Consider the following 20,248-nt stretch of genomic DNA (forward strand, 5'->3'; position numbering starts at 1 on the left):
GTGTCTTCCCCAAAGCCTAACCCAAGGGTAATGCACTTGCTGGCAAATTAGCCGGTTAAGATAAGTTAACAGACCAGATACATGCTAATAAGTGCTAACACAAACCAACAACAGTCAGATTATCTGTCTGATATTTACATGAGGAATTCTCCAAAAGGCTTCAACACCACAAAGACAGAGAAGCCACGTTCACTGACCTGAAATAGCTGAGGCGACACCAACCAGCTAGCTGCTGGACACCGCATGGCTAACCAGCTGTAACGGCACCCACCTGTCACTCAAAGAGGACATGCCCTCAATTCTACGTAACTTTCAGCCTTAATGAAACGTGTCATGAACACGTGAGTTATATAAACAGGTGTCATGAAGGAGGAAATTAGCTCTAGAGACCAAAACTGTTTTTGTACCAGGCTGTAAACATGTTTATTCCTGCTGTAAAGTTGGACATTTTAACATGGGAGTCTATGAGGACTGACTCACTGTCGGAGCCAGACTCTAGTGGTCGTTAGAGGAACTGCATGTCTTGGTGCTTTAGTGTCGGCTTTATTTTGGTGGCAGTTTATGACATTCCTCAAAATAAAAAAAAGTGAAACCCAAATTGTAATAACCAGAAGTTGTGTCAGACAGTGAACACACATGTACATTTTCTCTACAAGATTTATCCTAGTTCTGTTTCATTTTTGATAAATATCAAAGCTAGCCTCTATATTCTAATGAAATTTAGATTCCTTTCATTTCATTTTTTACTTTGTAAACCGCTTTGAACCTTAGAAGTCGGCACAGCCTCGACCTTTGGGGCCGGAATTCAAAGCCAACCGGGCTCTTAACATGTTAACAAAAATAAACAGTACAGCCTGGTACAAAAAAATGTTTTTGTCTCTAGAGCTAATTTCCTCCTTCAGGACAACTGTTTATACAACTCACCTGTTTACATTTGATTAAGGCTTAAAGTTATGGAGGATTGAGGGCGTGGCCTCTTTGAGTGACAGGTGGGTGAGTGTATACTTTACTTACAGTCTGTGGTATTTATACTATGGGCCCATCATCTTCTCCTGTAATACGAAAATAGAATTGCGTCTATGAGCGACAAAGTCATACTCTGTTATCCATGTTGGTCTTCTTTCATTGACAAACCAAGTTTTTTCTGTTTCTCTTATTTTAGGGACAAACCCCTAAAATAAGAGAAACAGAAAACTACAGATTTCCCACTGTTTTCTTTTCACTGTGAATCATCATAAACACTTCTTGTTCACTTGGAGGGAAAAAATGACATTTCTTTATGTCTAATGTTTAATTCAGGTATGTTTAGTGAGGGGAGCTGAATAATACTTACTTTATCAATACATATAAATAAGGTGTGAAATTCGGACGATCCAGATCATCTAAATCAACTCCTTTGCAGTGTTTATTCATATTTACCTTCGCAGCTCGATGCTGTCTCCTCCAGGGGGAAGCTGACAGCAAAATGAAGACCACCAAAGCATGAGCGGCCTCTGTTTGCAAAGGGATTTCAGCCCCCTGACCACTCAGCCATTGTCATCAAATTTGCACAGAGCTGCAATAATTCAAAGACACTTATCATATGCTTTTAGCTTGCTTGTGTCCCCCGTTTCCCCCTGTGGCCAATTGTGTTGACCTTCCTGTCAGCTCCCCTGTGGAATTCTGGGTGGCGAGCAGCTCTGCCTCCTCCCTCTAACCCCCCACTCACAGAATGCATACAAATGAGCCTTTCCAAAATCAGATCAAGTTATGTAAAGAACAAAAGCAAGCAGACTTCAAAGGGGACGGACGACCAAGGATGCAGCATGCAGAGGCTTCAGCAGCTCTCTCAGCCGGCCCAGTCCTCAGACACTGTGGTGGATTTGATTATTGTTTTTAACTCCTCTCCTCCCCCTGGCTCCCCGAGACCCCCTGCACCACCAAAATGGGTCCAGCCTTTTGGAGCGAATCCCAATCCCAAACCTGGTCTTTGATTTTGGGGGGCTTGGCACTGCTCCTTCTCCCCCTGCTTTGTTCCTCTTGATGGATCTAGGCAGGCTGGCGAACCATGACCCTAGCCAGCCCACCCCGTCTGTGTGAGTACACACACACACACACACACACATATACACACACACACATTCATACACACACACACATACAGACAATGCCAAGCTGCCACAGAACGCAACAGGAAAGGAGGGGAAAATGGAGTAAGAAAAAAACTCACAAATGTGCTGTAAGCGTCTGTGAATCAAAGTCTCATCCCTGACAGAGATTGCAGGCGCGGTGAGTGTCGTTGCTGCTTTCATTGTGTCTGTTCTGATAAGTTAGCCATGTGTGATGGGCGAGGAGGAGAGTCTGGACTGCCGCCTATTCAGCAGCTCTGAACCACCTGCCACCAGATGGACCAAAGTGTGAACTTGAACAAGGAAGAGGGAAAAAAACACTTCAATTCCCAGCCCTCCCTGTGGCCGCCTCATTTTCTCTCTAACTGCGTTATCAAACCTGCCGTTCTATTTGCTTTGTGGTGCGCTCAGTGTTGAGTTGACAAGTGTTTACAGTTGCTCGCTGCAGAATATTTCATGCTGGGAACTTTTTGTTTGCTGAGGGCAAAAACAAAGCAGCTGCTCAACAGGAAATCACTGAGATATCTGGCAATCACTCTCAGTCTCTAGCATTTATTTAGTGCTTAATTGCTGCTCTCACACTGATGCATACTTCACTTCTACATTCATAAAACTCTGTACAACATAGCTCACATATTCATTCAAATTTTTCATGACTTGGGACCTTTTTCTGTAATTTTGGTCATTATTTCTATCAGCACTGCTCACCATGGTAACATCGCTGTAGAGAAGTTCAATCAGGCAACAAACACAAGCAGTCAGACAAACAGACAGAAACAAGTCAACATTCTAGCCAAATTATCTAAACCAGTGGTTCCCAATCTCTTCCAGGTCATGACCCACTTGAAAATCTCACAAATGTCGGCAGCCCACATCCGACCCCGTAACAATATGGAGGACAAATAATACCTTCTCTTATAACTTTTGATCTGAATGATAACGATGGAACATTCAGGACTGAACTGAAGCAGGAGAAGATCAGTTTTTCCTCTTTTCTCTGACGGAGGACAGATCACTTGTTGATTCACCATGTGTCTCTGACTGTCTCTCCTTGTTGCTAACAGCTAGTCCGTTTAGATTCTCCAGTCTTTACCATGGATGTGATCTTTTAACACACAATCAGACTGAGATAGTAAACAAGTACACACTGTGGTCCGGCACCGACAACACAAAAGTTCATTGGCTGATCACAGTGATAGGACTTAAAATGAAAAAAAAAAGCAATGAAAGTAGTTTTTAAAAACATTATTCATAATTTTATTTTATTTTATTTATAATTACATCTTTTCACCAAAATTGTGCTGTTTTGCAAATGATTTGTTGACCTCTTTGCAACACCTTCACAGCCCACAGGTTGGGAACCACTGATCTAAACCACCTTCAAGCCTAGAGGTGGTTCTGTAAACTATGGTTAATGTAAACAACAGACTGAGCCCTTGTTTCCTCTTCCAAATAGTTTTAACTGTTGGTTCGCAACAACCTCTCTGAGTGTCACGTTTAAAAATATTTTATCTAGACCCGAACAATGAAGATTTATTATTAACTGATTTGTTTAAGAATTTAATTATTAAGAGATGAAGTGAAAGGTGCGAACAATCGTAAAAAAAATGTAAATAATAAAAATAAACTATAAATAATATTTGGGGACTTACAAGAGACAGATTAAAATCATACGAAACCAGGGGTATGGCCCTTTAAGGTCAAGGTCTGAGTTACATCTAACAACATACAGTACATCTTGCTCTTCCTACCAATGATGTAACTGACTGTAACCATTAATACAGTGTGTACTTTATTAGTAAACCCGTACTGTATGTGTAGACGTCAGACCTGCCACAAGACAAGTGATTTCAGAGAGAGAGGAAGAGAGCAGTGGTCTTCCTCACAGTAAATTCCTCATCTAACCTGTGATGAAATATTATTATGAGCTCTGTAAGACCAAATAAATACTAAATCCATGCAGTGGGGCCATATGTGCTAATGGCTTCCAGAGAGCACCGGAGACCCTGTCCAGCCTGAAGGTAGGTAGGTGAACGCTGCAGCTTCACTTCCTGCACTTTAATTAGAACCAAATGACCCCCCCCCCCCCCCCCCCCCCCCGGTCTACTCTTAATTGACTTAATGGTTGACTGGTGCCCTGCCTGGCTAGAGCTGGAGGGAAAGCCTCATTAGCACTTTGCTTTTCACCAGGCCTACAAAACAAATCATCAATAGCTAAGCAGACAAATGTGCTTGTTAAAGACTCTAAAGGTTAATTATGGATCAGCCAACCATATTTTGAAGTTCATTACCCCCATTTTGACTCGTGAAGAGGCTTTTGAACCGCGTTTGTCCTGATGCAGAGGCTTGATACTTTGTCCACATCGGTCTGGATGCATTGGTGTATGACTCCAAATGCAACCAAAATAAGCAAAAAAGGAAAAGAAATTATAACTAAACTTTATTAAAATACAGTGCATGATTTGTTAAGTGCCCACCAAATCTTCCTCCCAGCCTTTTGTTGATCCTAGGAGTTTTTTTTCCCATAGAAACTCAACTGTGAACTGTGCTGGATTTCAAATCCTCACATCTGGATGGAACACGAAGATGTTTAACTGTGGTTAATATCGTTATTCCCTTCTTTTCTGTCACCTGTCTTCTCTCCATCTTTGAATAAAACAAAACTGCCCAAAGTAAGGGGAGACAGGGGGTGGTTGTAACATTGGTCAGTTGTAACACTTCCAATTTCTCCAATCAGGAACAAGTTAGGAACCACCTGATTCACTCTATACCTGCTCAGTTTGGTCCTTATTCCACATGTGAGGAAGTAGCTTGCTGTGGCAGACAGTCTATTTTAGAAGGAAAAAACTCATTTTGAGTTTTTTTTTGTTTTGTTTTTAAACAACAATTATGCTAAGTGTTGAATAAAAAGCTTCAATATCAAGTTTTAGTCATAATCCTTTTGTCATAATGTCACATTTCACCCCAGGATATACTACATTAACCTGGACATTTCACTTCTTGTGCTTGAGACTAAACCACAGACATGTTCTGTTTGTCTTGCAGAGATAACACCTACACCATTGAACAGTAGAGACATGGAACTAGGGTGTTTCACACTTTGAACACATTGGCTTAAAAGATACAGACAGAAATGTTAAAAATGTTACAACCATCCCCGGTCTCCCCCACACACCTGGAATCAAGACATTGTTAGCATAGCTTAGCATAAACACTGGAAGGCGGGGGATGAGCTAGCCTGGCTTTGTCCAAAGTTCAAAAATACATCTACCAACATCTCTAAAGCTCACTGGTTGGTGAGTCTACAACCATGCTACCATTTGTGTGAGGCTGTAGCTAAATTCTTGTGTCTTCAACTGAGCATGCGCAGAATGAGTGTCATCACTCTCATCACAGCATGTTTCTGATTGGAGGAATAAGATTTGTTGCAACCATCCCCAGTCTCCTTTATAATATGTACCATTCCGTGTGTTAACATGCTAATATTTGCTAATTAGCACTAACCGCAAGGTACAGCTAGGCTGATGGGACATTAGCTCTGCAGGTATTTGGTAATAAACTAAAGTATCTAAAACGTTGACATGATTTTATGGCAATCCAACCAGTAGTTGTTGAGATAGGTCACTCTCAACTAACTAGCTGCTTGCATGGCTAAAAATATCAATATATGGTTTTACCAGGAAATTAGATGATGAGACTGTTGAACAACAGTCAGGTACAGCAACACTATCAGAGAGCAAAGCCAAAACCTGTGCTCACTGACCATTTATGGCAACCCATAATTACACCTGGTGACGCACTTCACAGAATACTGGGTGGATGGATATACTGTTGTACATCAAGAAATAGTTCCAGTATATAACTCCATCTATACACACACACACTCAGCTTTACACTTACTTTCCTGAAGAGATTAAAGAGTATTTTTCACTTTTACATTTATTTTCATGAAGAGATTAAAGAGTATGTTTCAAAATGATTGACTATCCCTTTAAATAGCATATTCAATATTCAATATTGTTAGACTCAGTGCATGCTGGAATAGTCTCCAGCCCCATGTGAACCAGTATGACTTCTGGTGCTCTTGCCTATGTATCAGTTTACTAATTGTTCCTCTCATTATTTCCTCATAAATGAGGCAAAATGAGGAGTGGACCCAGGTAGTGTTTGGTCTCATTTGTCCAGTTAAGGACCTAAGCCTCTCCTGCATGTTTGATTGGTTTGGACAAGCCAGCAAAACCAGCTCTGGTGCTGTCTCTTATACACATCTGTGAGTTCAGGATCAAACTTCATTCCTTCACTACCAACAGTTATCTCCAGAGGTGAAAAAGCAACCCTTTTCTATCACTTGTTGTTTCAAACACTTTGATAGCAACTCACTGTAGCATCCAGACTGCCCTGAAGAAGCAGCTTCTCACAGGACGTAATATAACCTCTGGCCTCTAAACACAATGATGGCTGAAGCTCTTGGCAAGACTGGTAAGTAAACAGCTGTTAATGCTAACGTTGGCTACGTAGTGATAGCAAAACCTACAAGTAGCGCCTTTAAAATTGTCTTATCAAATTTATGTGGAAGGAAATGCACTTAACATGTTTGTTGGACTTCAAGGACACACACTGTGCATTTTAGTGAGTAACACTAATGTAAACATAACTTTTGTTTATTTACATGAAAACTCCACGAGGCCACTTTGATGCAGCTTTAAAGTGCTTTAAATAATGACTGTCTATTTAAAAGAAAACTACAGTTTTGGCTAACACTTCTATTGGTTATGCTAACATTGTTGTTACTGAAATCTCAGAGCGTGGTCACATCACTTAAGATACAGCCAACAAGGGCAGGAATCTCCAAACAGGCTTTTAACAACTCTTTCACAATGGTGACTTGAGCACTTAAATTTGGAGCTTAATGGGCTTCTTCAGCAGAGGGAGTTTGCTCTGTTGCCATGGAAATGTTAGCATAACCAATAGAAGCATTAGCCAAAACTGTAGTTCATTCTTGATCATGTGGTACGACCGAAAACTTCAGAAGAACTACTAAATGGTGAGATAAATCTTCAAAAGTTGTACAAAATTTTATTAAAATATGTAATTTAATCAAAATGTAATTAATTAATGTGATGGCATTGGTCAATTAATGTTAGCTTATATGGGGTGTGCTATATGTCCAATAAAGACCATTCCCACCAAAAAAAGAAATGAAAGAAAAGTAGGGCTAACAACTTCACTGACTACTGACAATATCAATGATCAAGTCCTATAAATTACAATCTTTACATATGAGGCAAAGTTGCTTAATGCAGCTTATAAGTTAAAATAGTAAAAATCTATAAGTTGGCTCAGTGTCCATTTAAATCCCAATCAGTTATACAGGTTTTGTCAACCTGATGTAAGACTTATTATTGAGAATGTAATAAATGTAAATTTTGGATGTTGACTAGTATAGTTTCTGTGAACACATCATTTGTCTTACAGCTTTTGTTACTGGTGCCATTCATAACATTCACTCTCAGGAGAACTTCCAAAATGAGTCTGATGCTTGATAAATACGGGCCCTGACTTCTGTGTATGTTGGCTCTGTGTATCCCAGCTGACACTTCATACTGGATACAGGAGGCCTGTGGTGGTGTCATGACGCCATCTAGTGATAGCTTGATGTTCAGGTTAAAAGAGGTAATTGATTCCAAGATTTTAGTCACAAACTACTCCTGTCTGGATTCATGGATTCTCATGATTTACATTGCATTTTAATGTCATTTTGTTCATGAAAACTTTGTACAATTGTGTTTTAAAAAATGTTTTTCTAAGCACTATCAAATGGAACTTCCTTGTAAAATCTTGCCCAAATATTGAGATTGTCTTTCAAAAATGGACTGAAGGTATTTACTGAATTATTCTACGTCATGTTTTAATAGCTATAAGGACAGAAACTGAAGTCATACTGGCTCTACTGAATTTAGAAATTAACCTTCATACCAGATCTTTACTCTTCAACCTGGACTACAACCAAACAGCCTTCATGCAATTCAGCAAATAAGCCATCCATACACCACAATATGTAAAATGTTCTGACTGTGCCAGTCCAGTCTTTATTCAGAATCCAAAAATGACAAATATTCCATGTTTTTCAGTCCAGTGGTAAACTGATGTTCAACATGCTTTGCAATTCATGCAACTGCACAAGACTGAAACTGATGGTTTGAACGCTTAAGATGGGTCTATGTACGCCATGACACTTTCCATGTACAAGCTGTGGTAGATCTTTGCTTTTGTTGATTTTTTGAAACTGTAAAGGATAAGAATACTAAAGCCAAACATTTTCACCAACCACACTGGGGTAGCCAACTGAATACCTGCAGAGTAGAAAGTGATAACATAAACACGCTCATGAACAAGTAAGAACTGAAAGAGCAAACTGCAAATGCCCAATAAGAGCTTTATTAAAACACCACTTTAAAACATGGGAACGCCACAAAAGGAAGTTGACACAAAAACTGCAGCACCAGAAAGAAAAGAAAAGAAAAAAAAAAAAAAAAAAAAAAAAAAAAAAAAAAAAGCCAAAACACAAAAAAATGAGCTTCTCTGAAGCCACTTTTAAAAAAATACCCCAGGTGAGTAAATGCAAGCTCAACCATACAAATAACTCCTAAAAGGTGTTCTAATCTAAGACATTTAACCACTTGATGCAGACTTCGTCCTGAGATGGCACGACTTCCAGAGCACTTCAGGTTATACGGTCTTCTGCTGGCCCTTTTTTCCAATCAGAGACTTGTGGATGTGAGGTATCACGCCTGGGAAACAAAAAACAATGGATGAGCCATTAGCAACGACAAGTTGATACAATAAGTCATTTATAATTAAAGATCAAAGCATAGTAAATATGTTCACAACTGTTTCCCTACCTCCACCAGCAATAGTGGCCTTGATGAGTGAATCCAGCTCTTCGTCTCCTCTAATGGCCAGCTGCAAGTGGCGAGGGGTGATACGCTTCACTTTAAGGTCCTTTGATGCATTTCCTGCTAACTCTAGAACCTGAAAGAGAGCCAGGCTTTAGATGACAGCATGTAACAGCAACTCTCCAGAGCTGGTTTAGATCATTTCTTTTGAGTTGGTGGAAGATAACGGGGGCAATGTCACCTCGGCAGTGAGGTATTCAAGAATAGCCGCGCTGTACACCGCTGCAGTGGCTCCCACTCTGCCGTGGCTGGTGGTTCTGGACTTAAGGTGTCTGTGGATACGACCCACCGGGAACTGCGGCGATAAGAAAGAAAAAGAAAGAAAGCGGGCTTCAACGCATGGAAACAAAGGGTTCACTGGCCTGTCGGTGAGAGACGGCCACCAGCTGAGTAACCTCTGCGGCGGCTGGATGTTAGCTTGTGTGTTAGCACCGCCGAGGCAATGAATGAGTGTCAATGGACAAACCTGCAGTCCTGCTCTCTGCGAGCGCGAAATAGCCTTCGTCTTGGTCTTCCCGGAATCTTTACCTGCTTTACCACCAGCCTGGAAAACACCAACACTGTTGATGAGCTCAAAATCGTCACATCATGTATTATTAAGGAATAACATTGACTAAAGTGGTCAGTTTTACCGCGCCTTTCTCTAGCCATTCTGTCGTTTGGTCAATGCAACCAATAACGATATGTTAGCTAGCATGCTAAGCTAGTACAACAGCTAATGTTAGCGGCTAACAGTTAGCTATTCACTGAAAAGCTCCGGCGGCTATTTACGACTAACTGCCAACAAACCACTAGGACACACACACCCCTGTGATATGTCGCTGAGGCGACATGAAATACGTACCATGTTTAAAATCCACTAATAACGTCTACCGCTGCAGCACAAAACCAAATGCCTTGGTACGGATTGCTAGTTTGAACTACAACACCCGCCTACAATTGTCCTATATATATAGGCAATCTTTATCCGGGGAACTGAAGGGAGACCACTAGCCAACCATATTTCGCTATGTGTTTCCTTCCGTGGCGCTCAGCCAATGAACGAGAAAACACCTCACTATGCAGGAAAAGCGTTAAATTTCCGTACAAAGTGTTCATGGGTAATGTAGTTGTTATTCCTACTGTCTTTTTTTTTTTTTTACCATAATAGAAGGTATTAATTCTATTTTTTTTTCAAATGCTTTATTATTCAAAACATTTTTCATTTCATCTTATTAAAACAATTAAACATTGAAAAGGGAGGAAACAATCATAACTTCTGATAGAAGAAACATATGAAGAAAAATATGAACAATAGATAGCCTAACAATAAAATAAACACAATAAAAGGAAATAAATGCAATATATAAATAAAGATGATGAAATAACAATAATAAACAAAAGTATTTCAAAAGGACAAAATCAAACTTTATACAAAGGGGTTCCAAGAAAGAAAACATAGATATTAAAGAACATTTTTTAAGGCTTTACAAGTTTCTACTGTTTTTATTGCTTTACTGTTCTTTAGTCCATGCATTGAATCAATATAGTGTCCTGAAATTAAATTAATTCTGAAAATAGTATCAAGCCATATAGATATATATTAAAAACTTGGCTTTTCATACAAAACACCTTATATCAAGTAGCTATAAGGTGTTTAAAACCAATACGGCATTAATTGTAATATTTAAAGTTACATTTAAAACGTATTTTGTCGAGCATCCTTTCCTGGAAGAAGACACTGTCCATTTGTTATCATTTTTCTTGAAACTCACTGCATTTTTTGGTGTCATTGGTGTCATAAATATCCCACAGAACATTAAACAATTTCATACTATTTTCTGTTCAGTAGTTAGCTTTAGTCAAATGTGGTAAAATGTCAAAGAAAACACTCAACATGTTGTAAACTCCCCATCATTTCCTTTTCTTACTTTCTGGTAGGATAGGTAGAATTTTTAATACATTTTAGACTAATATTATATTATATTATATTATATTAGATAGATAGATAGATAGATAGATAGATAGATAGATAGATAGATAGATAGATAGATACTTTATTTATCCCCTAAGGGAAATTCATGTGTCCATTTAGCTTATTGTTGATAATAATAATAATAATAATATCAGTGAATAATAAAACAATAATAATTAGATTAGTCCACTTCCTTTGACTTAGTTGCTGTATAGCCTGATGGCAGTGGGAACAAAGGATCTCCTGAACCTCTCTGTTCTGCAGCGCAGTGAGATGAGACGTTTGCTGCATTTGTAGCTGCTTCTCTGTCCTGCCAGAATGTTGTGGACAGGGTGGTTGGTATTGTCCAAGATGGCCTCCATCATACATTGCATGTGTCTCTCCACAACAGTCTTGAGTGAGTCCAGACTACTGCCAAGCACAGACCCAGCCTTTTTGACCAGCTTGTCTCTCTGCCCCAGCAGACTGCAGCATAAAAAGGTACAATGGCAACCACTGACTGATAAAACATGTGCAGCATGTCACTGCAGACGTCAAAGGACCTAAGCCTCCTGACTAAAAAGAGCCGGCTCTGCCCCTTCTAGTAGATGGCATCCATGTTCAGGGACAAGTCCAGTTTACTGTCCAGGTGCACACCTAGGTATTTATAAGTGTGCACCACCTCAATGTCCTTCCCTCGAATGTTGACCAGCTGAAGGGTGGGCTTAGACCTCCGGAAGTCCATGACCATCCCCTAGGTCTTGGAGGTGTTCAGAAGGAGGCAGTTCTTGTCGTTCCATTCACTGAAGGCCATCGTCGGATCCTTGTACTCCTCTTCCTGCCCATTCCTGATACGCGCCACAATAGCTGTGTAATCCGAGTATTTCTGGATGTGGCAGGACTCACAGTTGTAATTAAAGTCGTCCGTATACAGAGTGAACAGGAACGGAGCCAGAACAGTCCCCTGTGGAGCCCCAGTGCTGCTCATCACTGTCCCTGAGACACAGTTACCCAACCTGACGTACTGTGGTCGTCTTGTCAGGTAATCCACAATCCAGGACGTGAAGCAGGAATCAACCCCCATCCCTTCCAGCTTGCCTTTAAGAATGGGTATTTGGATGGTGTTAAATGCAATTGAAAAATCAAAGAACATAATCCTTATGTAACTACCTGGCTAATCCTAGTAAGAAAGGGCCTGGTGAAGCATGTAAATCATCCACTCCAATATGTTCCTTGTAGGTGAAACTGTAGGGGTTCCAGTGGATGTTCAACCTGTGGCCTCAGAAGGTCGAGAAGCAGCCACACCAGGGTCTTTGTGACGTGTGATGTGAGGGCCATTGGTCTGTAGTCATTTATCCATCCTACTTTAGGTACCACAGGATGTTTTCCACAGGACTGGGATCCTCCCTGTTTGTAGACTTAAATTGAAGATACTCTGGAGAGGCTCAGCCAGCTAGGCTACACAGTCCTTTAACAGCCTTGGACACACACCATCCAGGCCCGTTGCTTTTCCAGGACGCTGCCTCATGAGCTCCGCCATCCCCTCCTCTGTTGTAAAGACTTCATTCCAGTGTGGAGTGAACTGCAGCTGCAGTGTCAGGTTGTGAAGGAGATGCCGTAGGAGAAGCTGCAGCTGAAGCAGTGGGAGAGAGAACAGTTGAGGCTGTGTCAAACCTGTTGTAGAACAGGTTGAACTCATTGGCCTTGTCCACATCACCTGATGTTGCCTGGCTGTTCTTCTCTTTATAGCCTGTGATGGTCCCCATCCCCTTCCACATCTCCTTGTTGTTGTGCTGCAGCTTCCTCTCTACTTTCTTTTTGTAGTCCTCCTCCGCCTGCTTTAATCTCCTCTTCAGCTCAAGTTGTACACACCTGAGTTTCTCCCTGTCTCCATCCCTGAAGGCCTCCTTTTTCTGGTCGAGGAGGGTCTTGATGTTACTGGTGATCCAGGGTTTGTTGTTTGGAAAGCAGTGTACAGTCATTGCCAGTATTACAGTGTCCATACAGAAGTTAATGTAGTCTGTGGTACATTCAACCATTCTATCAAGGTTGTAATATTATATTATACAATATTATATTATATTATATCATATTATAGAGTCGTGATCTATCTCTATCCATTCTCTTACCTGATTGGCCCACATTGGATAAGAAGGATAATTATTTCCCAGTACATTAACACTTTTACTGATGTTAACAGTGTGGTTTCACAGTATGTTTATTGTAGTGTTGTTCCTCCTGTGGCCACGTGAGGGCGATGTATGGTCATGATTACCTCAGCCAAGGAGGTTATGTTTTCACCAAAGACTGTTCTTGTTCGTCAGCAAGATTATGCCAAAAATAGAAGAACCTTTTAAATTTAAGTGCTTGTCCATGAAGTTGTGATTCCAGGAATTTTTTCATCACTTTCCCAAACATTGTGAAATAGGGTATTTTTCGACATTTTCATCACTTTCTCCGAAAATTATGTTTGAAACTTAAACGTAAAAAATCAGACATATTAATGGTGTTGAGATCTATGACTTTGTACAATTTGGTATAGATCTCACAGATGTGTATTGTGGAGATATGTGCTCTATACGTGTGCCATTCTAATTCTGCATGCAAACGTTGTTTTAAATAACAACCATCAACTCTACCCATTCCATAATAATCAAGATCGTAACCTCATGATGTATATTGAAACAATCAAAAGACATAGTTCCTATTCAGATATGCAGCCTGGACTAAGCTCTTCTGGGCCTTTAAGCAGAATTTATCTGGGTGCTCCCTGGAGACTGTCATGCCCAAAACAGCTGCTTAATTTGCTTAATATCTGTCTTTTTAATTTCTTAAGTCGCCCAGCCGTATGGAGGTGCAATACAAAATCACTGAGTACTCATTTAATGCAACCTCATCATATCCTCCATCAATTTCAAATTAAAACACTTCCACTTTAATTGGATTATTCTATTTTTCTCACTAGTAGTAATATTATGGAAAGTCAATTTTACTGATTTTACTATGGGAGCCATTTTATTATAATGAGTGGTATTTTTTTCCTGTCCCATGTCTGGGAACATGGGAGCATGTTTTGGAGCTATGTTCTTATCTCTTATTTGAATGTAATATTTTTATTGGAGAACTCTGGTATGTGACACCCAGCATGAGCAGCCAGCAAATATGTGCCTGTTTCTATATAATGAAAACTTTTTAAACATGTAACTTTTGAAAATGTAAATAGTTATCTCTGAAAATACAATAGGTTTTTACTGGTTAAATGAAAGTGCTTTGTATGAAACAGGCCACACATAGAACCAACACATACCATCAAATATCAAACCTATCAAAAATTTGGAAACCACAGACAACTTAGAAGATAAAGGAATGTCTTCATTAGTAGTTTTTCTTTTTGCCACTCATCAACAACAACAATCATTCTAAACAACAATCTGTCATGGTTTGCCGTTTCGTTTTAACCCCAACCTAACCCCCCAAGAAACACAGGTCACGGAGAGTTCCCCAAGCAGCCTCAGCCCCAGAACTCCAGCTTCAAGCCCGAGCCTCGGCCTCAGGCCTCCAGGTTTTAGACCAAGCCCCAGGTACCCCACTATCCAGAACCTCTGCTTTCCAGTGGCCAGGAGCCTTTGCCAACCACCCTGGCTGACACATCCGCTGTTCCAGTGTCGGGGGTCTCAGTTGGCATCTCATTGGCTCCTGGCTCAATTCCTGGGTCGACCATCCTGGCTGACGCATAAGGGGGGTCCCGGTTAACTCCTCCCTTGTTCCCCAGTTGATGGTTCTTTATGATCATCATTTCAATTAGATAATTACTCCTTTCAATTCCTCAAACTAATGCTGGCTGCATGAACTTTATAGAGGAGCCAAGCTGCTGCTTTAAGGACTCAGCCTTAGCACATGGTACGCAATCTACCAGGTGAGCTACCAGGGCGCCTCATAAATAGGAATCATGACAGTAGGGATGGAAGCCCAAAGATAAATCGTGACACAGTAAAATAATCAAACATTTTTATGTTGCTTTGATATAATCAAACTCTGTTTACCCATTGTTCTTAGGGTGAAGTATAAATAAATGTATCCCTGATTTGAGAGTGATATTTTGCCTCATGATGATCACATACTCACATACTGTAGGTTACAGTTAATCCTGACATCAGGCAGCAGCAGCTGAAACCAGACTTCAGTCTCCTTTTTATCCTTTTTTTTACTGCAGTGTTAATGACTGACTGGCTCCAGACCAGGGTGGGTGACTTGATGTGTGTGTGTGTGTGTGTGTGTGTGTGTGTGTGTGTGTGTGTGTGTGCATGTGTGCGTGCGTGCCTGACACAACATGCACAGCTGGTGGTGGGTTGGTCACATCTAAATCACATACCATTTATTCTCAGGCATGCTTCCCTTTCAGCAGTCACTCACTCACTCACTCTCTCCCCTGACTTCTGCCTCACTCACTCATTCTCCTTTCCCTCATTCACTGAACCTTTAGCGTTCCCTTTCTGAAAGTTTTCAAGTCTTTCTCTCTGTTTCCTACAACCATCCATCAGTCACTGGGCTTCCTCCTCACTCACTCTCCCTGGAGGTCACAGGTGACACAACTTTACACACAATGTTGGTCATTGGTTAAGTTTATTTCTAGATTTAAACCACAGATCAGTGAACATGAAAGCAAAACTAAAGAATTTGGTAACTGAATTCAAATAGAACTACAACTCAGATCCTGGTTGCTCAGAGTCACTAAAGGAATCAGTCCTGAATCACATTTGCGGAACAGGAACAAATTTTTGGCTGTATGAAGCGTTTAGGTCTAAACTATACGAGAAGTCATACGGTGTTCGACAGGGTTCAGGCTGAGAATAATTTTCCCATTCTCTCACACCAATGTTATAATGTAGTCATTATAAAACAGATTTGAGTGAGTGAGTGAGTGAAATGAGTATGTGTGAATCTGGGAGGTAGAAGTCGTCTGGCTAACTGGCACAGCACAGCAGCAGGTGCTAAACGTTAGCAAACTACTGCAAAGTGGCTGAATATGGTGTGGTGGCTTCTGCCAGCTCAAGACCTGGGGCCGGTTTCACAGAGATATGTCAGACTGGTCTGGAGTGTTGTTCCAGTCTTAATTGTGCTCATATATCAGTCTAATATCCTAAAAATAAAGACTGACAGATTTTAAGACAAAAACATTAGACACCTTACCCCCCAGGCTAACTCAGGCCTAAGACCAATGTTACCATGGTAACAATCAATGACACCTGCGCTGACCAATAGCACCCAATAACAAAATACAGGAAAACATGGCGCATAATTTGTGGTTTGCTAACATTGTTATGGAGAGAGCAAAGACAAGAGAAAGTTTTTAGAAACCAAATCAGATTTTGTTTTGTTGTTGTTGTTTCACTCTTCAAATTCACTAAGTCTTGAATTCTTCCAATAGACAAACATGTTCTGCTGAGGGTAAATGGAGCTCAGTGGTTGAATGCGGTACCTCGTCGGCCATTTTTTTTAATTTTGAAAAAGTTTTAATTTTCCAAGAATTCATTCACAGTCCGGCTTAAGATAGTGAAGAACTAAACTGCTTTGTGCAACAGATGAATTTAGACTCAGTCTATCTGAGGTCTGACTGTTTGCTCTATCTAAGCCACAGTAAAGGCTGTCTTTAAGAAACCAGGAAAGAGATATGTGAAGGTTAGCCAACTCAAAGTAACATTACACTGTCAAGTTCAGCTGAAAAATTTGAGGTGCTCGCTGACAGATTTTGCCTCTAACAAGCGTCACAAGGTTATATGGTAGCTGCCATGTGTGATGGTAACCTCGGAGATAAAGCAGCAGAGAAGTATGTGTTTGCAGCAGAGTGTTGCTCAGTCTTCCACTGCTATCAAGTCTGTGTCCCGTATGTACTGTAAATATGCATCAAGCTATGTGCGTGCATGATTGTGTAAACAGCAGTACTAACAGGGCAGGGTGCTGAAGTGAAGCAGGTCAGTGCAGTCTGCTTCAAGGGGGAGTTGAGAGGGAGGGGGTCACAAACCCCCTCAAATAGGCTGAGAACCAGGGATCTGGGCCACATTATCAACCATGAAAACAAGTCTGATCATAATTATGTAGATGATACTCAGCTTTACACAAATTGTGCTGATAATAGTAACATACTTTTACTTAAGTAAAGGATCTGAGCACTTCTCACTTCACTCACCACGGTCTAACTGTAGCTCTACTTGTGGTGGGGAGTTTTAAGGTTTTTGTTGGCATTGTATTATATTATTGTATTTGACTGTGATTCCTGCCTGAGTGTTTGTCCATTGAAGTTTATTGAATCAGAGCTGAGAGAGCTGAAGTCTGACCAGTGTGATTAGCTATCCAGGTTAGTTGTTTCATATATTTCCAGGCTTCAACCAGAACTGCTCTGGCAACTGAAGCAGCAAGAGAGGGTCAGGAAGTGAGAGCTACGGTGACCTTGAGAGCTCAAGGCACTGCGACTTAAAAAAGCAAATACAAACAGACAAAACAACTTCAGAAAACATCTTCATCTGTGTCATCAAACACACAACCTGTGGCCCTCTGCTGCATGAGGGGCCCAATCAAAAATGTTGTCTCCTGTCCATAATTCCTAATGTGTTTTGACTCTCACATGAGCATCTGGCCAATCACATCTCAGAATTTCAGGTTTGACCTCTGTTACCCTGTACACACACTCCTGCACTGGTGTGAACCAACCGTTTTAAATGTCCCTGTTGCACATGTCCAGTACATGCACTTCAGCGTGATATGTTGTATTATGAAGAGATAAAGAGACCAGGACACCAACAGTGTCTCTACAACCCACTGGGGGGGCAACGGGATGGGAGAGTAGGGGAGGGAGAGCTCAGAGGAAGAAGGGATGGACAAAGAGCGTGAGAAACTGTGATGTCACTCCCTCTGGTTGGATTCAAGTAGAAACAGAAAAAAAAACAGAAAAAAAATGTGGTGGGAAAAGAGTCCAGAGACCAGATTACAGGGTCAATGGTCTGCAGAGACCTCACAAACAAGTAGTGAGGCTGGTTCTTCATTAAGTACATCACCTCACCCTCACCCTAACCCTAACCCACCTCACCATTCACCTCTTTTGATTGGTCATAGTGATGACATCATCCCAAAAGCATGTGGGTTAATGAAGAGCATGAATATTCACAATCATTAGCAGGACCATGTGTGTGTGTTTCAGCCTTCAGCTCATCTACTGACCTCCTGTTTCCTCTTGTGTGTTTGTGTTAAATAGAGATGATCAACATGATTCATTATGGAGAAAAGCCAACAATATAAAGCCCCCACAAAGTGCTCCCAGCCTCTGCTACTGTATGTTCTTTATACCCAATAATGTGAACATGTTGGATGGACTGATTTTTTGTAGTGAAGATTTTTCCATTCTTAAAGTCTTAGCAGAGTCAGAGGCTGTACAGCCATAAAAATCATCAAGAAATATCCGGACTTTCGGGATCAGATTACAGTGTGTCTGCTGCTATCTTAACTTGTTTAGCAAGGTTGCTGGATGCTTTTATTTTGGAGGGAGAAGTGCTCTGAAATGCCATGCTCATTATCACAAAAACTCATCTCCCTGCTCCACTAATTGTCTCTTTAAAGATAAAAAGTCCATGGTGTATAGTTGGGTGACACATCATAGGCTTGGGCTGATATTCAATAATATTGAATATAGGCCATGTGAAATATTTTTTTATAATAAATTTAAATTTTGTTGGTTATGTCTAGTTTGGGAGGAAACCAACCAAAATGGCTATGTTGGTTTCATTAATTTTAGTACCAAATGCAAGTTTAAAGAAGCTCTTTGTAAGTTTTGCTATTGCTACATAGCTAACGTTAGCTATTCTGTCCTCACAGTTGTGTTTCTGAGCAAAGCCAGACAGATAGACAACAAAAACTCCAGTAAACCCGCGTTCTGTAAAAAGGTGTGGCTTTAATGATGGTAGTTTCTGTGAACCTGAAAAATACATCACAAAACACATTTCAGTAAACTGCACACAGCTCATATATGAAATAACATTTTAAAAAGACACAGAACTACTTCTAAAATGTCCATAAACTTCAACCCTTTCTCTTCAAAGGTCGCATAACAGGTAAATGTTTTAATCTAACACAAATATCGAACACCATCAGTAAGTCAGGTATACTAGCATATGAGTTCTTATCTTAGCACGGACTTCTTTAGAAATACGACCCTTAAGTTAGCTAGCAAGCTGAAAAGTAAAGCAAATAACCAGCATATGTAGCTTTCATTCAGCTAACAATTAAAATATATTCCTTCCACAGAACAATCTCCACATTCAAACACTCATTCTGACAATAATTCACATCTTTACTTACAGACGCATCTACTCCAAGACTTAACTGAGAGGTGATAATTGCTCTGCATGCACATTACTCCACTGAAAACAACATTGAAGATGAAAAGTGAAAGTTAAGAAAATTAAGAACTACCTAGAATGTCCACTAGGGAGTAGAAATGCAAACTAAACAGGGATCAGAACATGAGCATTAGCAGCTGTTAACTTAGAAGAAATGTTATGAGTTCAGTATCAAACTTCATTCCTTTACTCAACAACAGCTGTCTCCTGAGTTGTTCCATTGTTAAATCTTTATCACATCTTTTCTTCTACTGAAGTTAGCATGGATCTTCAGATTTTTTCTTTCATCTTGAGGGGAACGCACAAGGAGCGCTGACTTATTTACACTCAGAGGCCGGCTGACCTCAAACTTCTACTGAACAAAAGACATCAAAGGGCGGGAGACTCAGCGACCATTATCCACAGGTTAGCTCGCTGACTTGTATCAGCTAATGTTAGCGCTTGCCCCAGCAGACCTCTGCCCAAACAGCATAACGTCTGTTAAAAGTTAACTTTAACCCATGGTCCCATGTAAAAAGAACTGGCAGCAGTTCTGCTGGAGTTGCAGGTGAACTTGTGTAAGCCATTGCTTTGGAATGCGGACTGGTAGGGCTTCTGAGTGTAGATAAATCAAGTGCTTCTCGCTCTCCCCCTCAAGCCCCCACTCTCTACACCAAAACAGTGTCAAAAAGTTGTAACTGAAAACCAGTGACACTTAAAAAATTGTAATAGTGTAAAAGAAAGTGTCACTGAAAAAAGACATGAAGAAAAAATCAAGAGGTTGACATTGAAAAACATCATAATCCAAAAAATATCCAAATTAAACAAGATAGATAGTATGATTGTAGTTTTTTTAATACCAGTTTTTTTTAAATCTTATAA

At 40.4% G+C, this 20,248-nt stretch overlaps 1 protein-coding gene across 1 annotated transcript; it reads right to left on the reverse strand.

The window, feature by feature from the left end:
• Nucleotides 1–8,530: 8,530 nt before the first annotated feature.
• On the reverse strand, nt 8,531–10,046 carry LOC111667931 (histone H2A.Z). Its single transcript, XM_023423794.2, has 5 exons — nt 9,909–10,046; nt 9,531–9,608; nt 9,246–9,359; nt 9,011–9,140; nt 8,531–8,899 (listed from the first exon to the last, which is right to left on the reverse strand). Exons 1-5 carry the CDS (start codon nt 9,909–9,911, stop codon nt 8,838–8,840), a joined length of 387 nt encoding a protein of 128 aa, XP_023279562.1. The 5' UTR covers nt 9,912–10,046; the 3' UTR covers nt 8,531–8,837.
• Nucleotides 10,047–20,248: the final 10,202 nt, after the last annotated feature.

This window comes from Seriola lalandi, unplaced genomic scaffold (genome assembly GCF_002814215.2).
Source record: "Seriola lalandi dorsalis isolate HSWRI2012SDOR001 ecotype SW California unplaced genomic scaffold, Sedor1 jcf7180002054694, whole genome shotgun sequence".
Classification (NCBI taxonomy): Eukaryota; Metazoa; Chordata; class Actinopteri; order Carangiformes; family Carangidae; genus Seriola; species Seriola lalandi.